The sequence below is a fragment of the Camelina sativa genome, chromosome 2 (genome assembly GCF_030686135.1).
Source record: "Camelina sativa cultivar CO46 ecotype springtype chromosome 2, ASM3068613v1".
In the NCBI taxonomy this organism is placed as follows: Eukaryota; Viridiplantae; Streptophyta; class Magnoliopsida; order Brassicales; family Brassicaceae; genus Camelina; species Camelina sativa.
In genome coordinates, this window is record NC_141881.1 from 1,894,301 (window position 1) to 1,902,347 (window position 8,047).

Consider the following 8,047-nt stretch of genomic DNA (forward strand, 5'->3'; position numbering starts at 1 on the left):
TTCACGCTCTATATAAGGGAATTTTATAAGTTTGTGTTAGGGTGAAAAAACTAATGTATCTTCGAGTTTTGATTTGATTAATTCTTAGGTTAGAAGAGTCTATGACTAGAAAAAGGTGAGGTCTTGAGTTCTAGTGATTAGGATTTTAGTTTCTTTTATTCTCTTTTTTTCTTGTTTTTTTTTAAATTGCAATGGCGTGTTAAATATATATGTTTAAAAAGTGAATTATACTGTTAACGAAAAAGAATAGATCCCTCTGTGTTCGGCACTTAAAGTGTTTATCTTCTGTAAGTAAATTCAGTAGGATGATAATCCCATGCTGACAACAATCAACAAGCCAATCAACATGTTTGAGACAGAGGGACAAACGCATAATCTGTGAATCATATTAAGGGATATCCTAAACAATTGATAGTTTCTACAGTCTTCGAGCTTAGTGAATGCCCTTATAATACAATCATCGACCTAAGTCAAATGCACAAGAACAACTGTTGCATATCCCTAAAGTCAGAATCTATCATCTTTAACACAAAACGCATACATGCAATACATAGCAGATTAAAGCATAAACTATTAAGCACATTACCGGGCAAGTAGCGAACAACGGTATATATGGATGCAAATAAGGAACAGTCTACAATATAAAAGCATAAGACGAGTAGTGAGTACCCACCGACACAAGTAGCAGCATAAAGCAAAGCAAAAATCAATCATCAGCTCCATCAGTCTTTGTAGCACCAAAAGGGTCATGATTAGGCCCCAACTCTTCTCCCATATGGCGCTGCACAAGCCGCTGCAGATCAGACATAACCTTAGCCTCGCGCTTCGCCTTCTCCTCGTAGTTAAACATGGCCAGTGCCCGTTTGTCTTCCGCACTGTAAACCTGGTTTTCCTTTCTAATACGAATAGCATTCATCCTTTGATGCCTACTTCCACTCATCACATAACCAAGATCCTCAAACTTCTGAATCTCTTCAGCGTTAAGACCCACTTCTCCTCTACGTGGGATACGTTTACCTTGCTGAACATACTGTGCTATAGCATCTCCTTCACCAGGTCTTAAAGCACCACCATAACTGATGTGACCTTCAGCTTTAGGTAATGGCATTGGACCAACATCAGCGTCTTCCTCTTCTTCATCAGGAGCTGAAGATTTCTTCTTCAATTCAATCATCTCTTTGAACTTCTTCAACTCCTCTTCATCAAGTTCAACTTCAGTATCCTTCACCGTTTCTTCTACTTGCATCTTCGCATCATCCTCAGTACCATCATCGCTTTCAGACTCTGACTTTGTTATCTTTTCCTTGCTTCGTTTAGAGCTAGAACCCGAAGATCTCTTCCTCCTCTTGCTCTTTGACTTGGTATCTTCCTCTCCAGAAGACGAAGCACTAATCTCAGATTTACTATCTTCATCACTGCTCTCATCAGAGTCACTGTATCTCCTCTTCCTCCTATGACTTCGCTTTTTCCTACTACTACGACTGCTTCTACTTTTCTTCTTCTTAGAACTCTTCCTCCTTCGTCTCCTATCTTCCTCTTCCGAATCACTCTCACTCTCTTCAGATTCACTATCACTATCACTATCATAAGATCTCCTACGCCTACTACGCTTAGACCTAGAGCTCTTCCCTTTCCTCTTCCTAGATCTCAAACCATCAGATTCAGATTCCGAATCCGACTTCTCAGATTCAGATTTACCTTTCCTGTCTTTCCCTTTCTCTTTATCATCCTTCTCGCCGCCGTTCCTGTCCAAAATCTCGTCGGCGTTATCATCGGAATCCTCGTTCGGATCTCTAGGTGGACTCGGTGTGTTCTCCCAAAAGCAGAACTTGGCTGATTTCCTCATCTTCAGCCGCTTATGCCTTCGATACTCCTCGTGACTCAACCCTCTCATCTCTTCATCGGATTCTGATTCAGATCTCCTTCCGTTTCGATAGTCTCGATCCAAATAGCCTTGATTCTTCCCAAATCTCCTCGGGAGCGAGTTCATCGTCATTCTCTCGAATCCCTAATTCACTCCGACGTTCCAACGACGACGATGAAAAAAACAAAAATCTTATCAGATTATTTTGGAAAAAATTAGGGCTTTGAGTCAACATTATATACAAGCCTTTTTACTTATTGGGCCATGAACAAATAAGCCCAACATAAATGATTCACCACTGAAGAAAAACATATACAGTAGTTGTTTAATTATTATACAAAGCACCCACACATTTTAATTAGAGTCAATTGAGTCCTTTATCCTTATCTCCGTCATCTTCAGATGGCAAGTCTCTCCATCACCGCCGTGGCTCTGCCACCGTTTCGGCCTCTGACTCAGGCTCGTCTTACAAAACTCAGCTACCGAACGGAGCTTCCCTCGTTCAATTTCAAACCAATAAGGATTAGCACGAAGATTAGAAGTTTGGGTGGGAATCGGAGAGAGCCCAATGATTCGAGGTTCGGTAATGAAAATGGCGTAGTTGATGACATGGAAGGTCTCTTAGACAATCTATCTCTAGAATACGACTCCGTTTGGGACACTAAACCGTCTTGGTATGTCTCAATCAAGTTCCCAGTTCAATTTGTTTCAACTATTTTGGATTTGGTGTTAAGATTGTTGGCTAGTTCTGAACATGGGTTTAGAGCTTAGATAGAGTTTGTTCATAGAGTCTTAAGGTCATTTCTAAAGTTCAAAGTGGATCAATCCTTAATCTTGGTTAGCAAATTATGCCTACCCAAGAACCTTTTTTGAATGAAGCTGAATTAATCAATTGATGCTACTTAGAACAAGTCTTACCAAATTTCAGTTTCATGATTTGAGTTGTGGTTCTTCACTCTGTTTTGGAAGCTAGAAAAGACAAAAGTTTGAATCTTTGGATTAGGAAGATAGTGAAGAACCATACAGATTATGTAATCTAAGTGGGTTAAGAAGAGATTCAAAACCTTTAGCAACTACAGCTTTGGATATCTATTTGATCTGGTGTGTATTTGCAAACAAGAACTTTTAACGTTTTTCAGGGCCTAGGGTTCTTCCTTTTCTTGAGATAAGGTTTTGAATAAGCAGTGGCTATGTTTCTCAGGTGTCAGCCATGGACGATAATGCTAACAGGTGTATCAATAGTGGCATGTAGCTGGGTAATACTCCATTCAGTCTTAGTTTCATCGCTTGCTGTTGGTTTAATTGGTGCTTGGTGGTACATTTTCCTTTATAGCTACCCAAAGGTATGAATGAATCTGCTAAACTCTCCTTTTATAGTTACCAAAATCTGTTAATGACTAAAGTCTGAGTGAAAGAAAGTAAATATCTTGTTGTAATATCTTCACACGATGCTAGTTTCCATAGTCTTAGGGAAACAGGACTTACTCCAGTCTTATTGAGCAAATCGTGGTCTTGTTTTTGAGGTCTGATGGTGTTGTGTTCTTTGGTTGTTTCAGTCGTATTCAGATATGATTGCTGAAAGAAGGAAAAGAGTATCTGATGGCTATGAAGATATATATGGCAAAAACAAGACTTCATAGTAGGATCTTCCCCAATCTCCTCTAAATAAAATTCGTTTCTTGCATAAATCTTTCCCTCTGTTTGTGTGTATAATAACAGTCATCTTTGGGTTTAGCTCAGTTCAGTTTCATTATAATGTAGTTGGCATAAAATATCGAATTGAACCGAGAGTATTCAAACCGAAATCAAACCAGCTATACTGAAGCCAATAATTGCCATCGAACCAACTAAACCAAATTCGTATACAGTAAATTCGAATTGAACCAAATTAACTGAATATAATTTCAGTTTTTATCGTGGTACAAACAATAACCCAACCTGAACCGAACCAAACCAAACCAAAATCGATTACACATTCAAACCGAACCGGATGTATATATTAGTACGCTTCTGAAACTTCATCATTGAGAAGTTTGCTTAATCCGACGAGGAGAGACGGCGATGGCAAGCGGCGGTAACGGAGCGAGTAACGGAGCCGGTAACGTAGGAGGAGGAAGCGGAAACGTTCCGATGTATAAACCATACCGTCACCTGAAAACCCTAGAAGGTCACACGGCGGCGATCTCATGCGTCAAATTCTCCAACGACGGCAACCTTCTCGCCTCCGCTTCCGTAGACAAAACCATGATTCTCTGGTCAGCTACGAATTACTCTCTCATCCACCGTTACGAAGGTCACTCTAACGGTATCTCCGATCTAGCTTGGTCTTCTGATTCGCATTACACTTGCTCTGCCTCTGATGATTCTACGCTTCGAATCTGGGACGCTAGATCTCCTTACGAGTGTCTCAAGGTTCTTAAAGGTCATACGAACTTTGTCTTCTGTGTTAATTTCAATCCTCCTTCGAATTTGATTGTCTCTGGTTCCTTTGACGAGACGATCCGGATTTGGGAGGTTAAAACTGGCAAGTGTGTTAGGACGATTAAAGCTCATTCGATGCCGATCTCGAGTGTGCATTTCAATAGGGATGGATCGTTGATTGTTTCTGGAAGTCATGATGGTTCTTGCAAGATTTGGGATGCTACTGAAGGAACTTGCTTGAAGACTCTTATTGATGATAAGTCTCCTGCTGTTTCTTTTGCCAAGTTCTCTCCTAATGGGAAGTTTATACTCGTTGCTACTCTCGATAGCACTCTCGTAAGTTCTATACTTCTTGTTGCCTTAGTCTGTGAATCAAAATCTGGTTATGAATTGAAGAGTGTAGATATATTGGTTTGCATCATGTTTGTTTTGAGATTGAGATATGAACAAGAAGTTAAGAATGTGACTATTGTCTAGTGTTTGATGGATTCTTGCATTTTGTTGATCTTGAGAACATTTTGATACCGTAGAAGTAATGGGTTCTTGCATTTGTGTTCTTTGCTGATCTTGAGAAGATTTTGATACAGAGCAAATTGAATCTGAGACTGACTAGTAGATTCTCTTGTAATGCTAGTTACTGATGGTTTGGTTTGCATCATGTTTGATTTTGGATATGAACAAAGAAGTTAAGAATCTGACTATCGTCTAGTCTTTTAATGGATTCTTGCATTTTGTTGATCTTGAGAACATTTTGATACAGTAGAAGTAATGGGTTCTTGGATTTGTGTTATTTACTGATCTTGAGAACATTTTGATACAGAACTAATATTGAATCTGAGACTAGTAGTAGTAGATTCTCTTGTAATGCTAGTTACTAATAGATTGATTTATCTTTGTATATGGGATAAAAACCAACAGAAGCTGTCGAACTATGCGACGGGGAAGTTTTTGAAAGTGTATACAGGACATACGAACAAAGTATTCTGTATCACATCGGCGTTTTCTGTAACGAATGGGAAGTACATTGTGAGTGGATCAGAGGACCATTGCGTGTATCTGTGGGATCTTCAGCAGAAAAATATACTGCAGAGACTAGAAGGCCACACGGATGCAGTGATCTCGGTGAGTTGCCATCCGGGTCAGAACGAGATAGCTTCATCGGGTAATCATATGGATAAAACTATCAGGATTTGGAAACAGGATGCTTGAGAAATTGCTTAGAACATGAATTTGTATGTATATTTAAGGAAACAATGGAAACAAGAATAATTTAAGATTTGCTTAGAACTGATTTGTTGTTTGATCTGAAACACACTATTTTGGTGGTTCGGAATAGGATGAAAATCTCTAGCAAGTTGGTGAGTATTCTTATCCTATGGTGGATTATGACATGACCTAGTTTAATATATAGATTGTGATTTTTTTTTGGGAAGGAAGGATAATTTGGAAATGACCTTAAATTTCAAATAAGTGACTCGATTACAAATAATTCAAATGGCAATCTGAGTAATTAAAATAACTAATTTTGGACATTCTCTTGATTGTACTTCTCTTTAATTATAAAGGGTGACTACAGTAGTACAGTGTATGGAACAATATATTAATCCAAAGTGTCTGAAAACTATTTTGTGAGGACAACGCTTCTTACACCGGGAACAAGTAGGTCGAGACATATGAAGATTGTTGGGAAGAACCTGTATATTTTCAAAGCGGTAGATCCACGATGAATGGGGCTTCATGTATAAGTCACTCCCAAGCAGACAATCAATGTGTAGGGTGACACAACAGTACTCATCACACGTATAATATTGTCCATTCAAATATATTATATCCTCACAAACTTAACACCAAGAGCTTTTGGTACTTGTCTCCTCCCCATAAGAAAGAGTGATGCTTATCATGCTTATACCTCACCTCATGAGGTAAATTCGCACATCCTAAACATAAAGCAAAGTCACACTCAATGCAATTGAATGTTTCCCAGCAACCATTTCTTGAATCCAAACAAACATAACATCTTCTTCGCATCTCTTCTGGTTTCGATGTTAGGAATAAAGGATGCATATGACTATCATGAACTAGTGGCTCAGAAATTGTGGCACACTTCACGTGTACTCGGAAATAACATTCTTCTTCACCACACTCATAAAAGAAACCGGATGCGCACAACGAAGGACAAATTGAACATTTGTTAGCATGAAAGTCACCTTCATATCCACACACTAGTGTGAGCACATGCGGATGTAATAACATTGCATACAAGAGTAGAAGTTACCGAAATAGATTGGTGTGGTGCATGCTTGACACAGCTTATTCTCGTCATAATCGCTGCCAGTGTTCACATCAAGTATCATATGATGATGGTCATGACTGAAATGTTGTATGATACCATCACTTATTCTCACAAACGGCTTAACTTCTTCAATATCTTCTTCTGGCTCTCCCGCAAGATCTTGTTGCAACAATATCGCCCATAACCATTGTCCATTGTCTATCTTTCTGCGACAAACACTCATTGGCCAAACGAATGGGTAAAAGAGATACGATGAGAATGACGAGATATCCTTATGACACGTGGTAAACCGATACACTTTTGATGGACCAAAAAATCACAAGGTGGGCATACATAGAAAGGACAACTTGAATGTGCCAAGGCACAAACGCTGCAAGTAAAATGATTTTTTGTTGGAAACAGAGAAAGAGTATGCTCATGCCACTTCAGATGGTCCATAGACAAGGCTGGTGATTTCTGCACACAAGAAAAATTAATAGCAAAATCGCAGGCCGAGCAATGATAAAATATCTCTTTGATACTTTTATCGCAACAATAGCAATCCCTCGTGGAAAGAGAGCGCAAGAAGACAAGCCGAAGAGTGTGTTTTGGATGAAAAGGGTGTTTGATCTCAACTGGAGCCTGGTTATATTCTTTATGGTTCTTGCCTTTGCATCCTTGGCAGAGAAAATGTGTAATGTTGTCTTCTCCTTCTGTTAACTTGTATTACTTCCGGTTTGAAGGGAGACACTCCAGCTTGCTGCTCCTCATGTAATTGGCTATCACATTAGATTTCCCTTCTTTCAATATCACGTCTACTTGAGGGCATAAGGAAATAAGCTTCTCCCACTTTGTATCAATGAAGGAGGCAAGGGAGGCTATTTGAATGCATAAGACTGTGAGCTTCGGCTCTGGCTTTGGCTCCAAACTCAACATTTTTTATCAACGAATGACGTGCAGTCAAAATCTAGGTCTGGATCCAAATCTGAATCCGATATGGGAGAGAGAGACACTGTTGAGAAATGATTGATAGGAGCTTCTTTAGCGGCTTTGGTTGGGAATCCAAATCAATCGAGTTGACGAGAGATGTTTCTTGAGTAGTGAGTGACGATTGGTTGGGAATCCAAATCCGGAAATCCAAATTCTTGAGTAGAGATGTTTCTTAGAGATGTTTCTTTAGCGGCTTTGGTTGGGAATCCAAATCCGGAAAGTTAAGCATGGTGATTATATCATTAATGAGTGATATGATCTCTGACTCCGAATCCGGCCTCGAAGCCGTGGTCCTATAGTGTCCATGACAACATTCCTATCGTTAATGAGAGGCATTAGTTGCGTAATGAGTGATATGACCTTCACCTCTGGTGGCTCCGAATTCGTAAAGTCGACGAGAGAGATCATCGTAGCAATGAGTGACATGAGCTCCGATCCCTCTCCAAATCACTTGTGTTGAGATAAGATGATATTTGAGCACTGAGTGATATGAGCTCCAT

General features: G+C 39.5%; 3 protein-coding genes and 1 pseudogene across 3 annotated transcripts; 2 read left to right on the top strand and 2 right to left on the bottom strand.

Annotated features, from left to right (window-relative positions):
- Nucleotides 1-366: 366 nt before the first annotated feature.
- On the bottom strand, nt 367-1,996 carry LOC104714442 (uncharacterized). Its single transcript, XM_010431807.3, has one exon. It carries the CDS (start codon nt 1,994-1,996, stop codon nt 707-709), a length of 1,290 nt encoding a protein of 429 aa, XP_010430109.1. The 3' UTR covers nt 367-706.
- Nucleotides 675-3,669, top strand: LOC104714449 (uncharacterized). Its single transcript, XM_010431817.3, has 3 exons — nt 675-2,538; nt 3,066-3,207; nt 3,421-3,669. Exons 1-3 carry the CDS (start codon nt 2,267-2,269, stop codon nt 3,502-3,504), a joined length of 498 nt encoding a protein of 165 aa, XP_010430119.1. The 5' UTR covers nt 675-2,266; the 3' UTR covers nt 3,505-3,669.
- Nucleotides 3,670-3,885: 216 nt separating this feature from the next.
- On the top strand, nt 3,886-5,639 carry LOC104714455 (COMPASS-like H3K4 histone methylase component WDR5B). Its single transcript, XM_010431822.3, has 2 exons — nt 3,886-4,621; nt 5,204-5,639. The coding sequence occupies exons 1-2, from the start codon at nt 3,926-3,928 to the stop codon at nt 5,492-5,494; spliced, it is 987 nt and encodes a 328-aa protein (XP_010430124.1). The 5' UTR covers nt 3,886-3,925; the 3' UTR covers nt 5,495-5,639.
- Nucleotides 5,640-5,838: 199 nt separating this feature from the next.
- On the bottom strand, nt 5,839-8,047 carry LOC109126278 (uncharacterized; annotated as a pseudogene).

Excerpts from the sequence above, each read along its gene's own strand:
- LOC104714442 (XM_010431807.3), bottom strand. The coding sequence starts at position 1,996 with ATGACGATGAACTCGCTCCCGAGGAGATTTGGGAAGAATCAAGGCTAT.
- LOC104714449 (XM_010431817.3), top strand. The coding sequence starts at position 2,267 with ATGGCAAGTCTCTCCATCACCGCCGTGGCTCTGCCACCGTTTCGGCCT. Across the intron at positions 2,539-3,065 it reads TGGGACACTAAACCGTCTTG|GTGTCAGCCATGGACGATAA; the intron begins GTATGTCTCAAT and ends TATGTTTCTCAG. Across the intron at positions 3,208-3,420 it reads TCCTTTATAGCTACCCAAAG|TCGTATTCAGATATGATTGC; the intron begins GTATGAATGAAT and ends TGGTTGTTTCAG.
- LOC104714455 (XM_010431822.3), top strand. The coding sequence starts at position 3,926 with ATGGCAAGCGGCGGTAACGGAGCGAGTAACGGAGCCGGTAACGTAGGA. Across the intron at positions 4,622-5,203 it reads CTACTCTCGATAGCACTCTC|AAGCTGTCGAACTATGCGAC; the intron begins GTAAGTTCTATA and ends AAAAACCAACAG.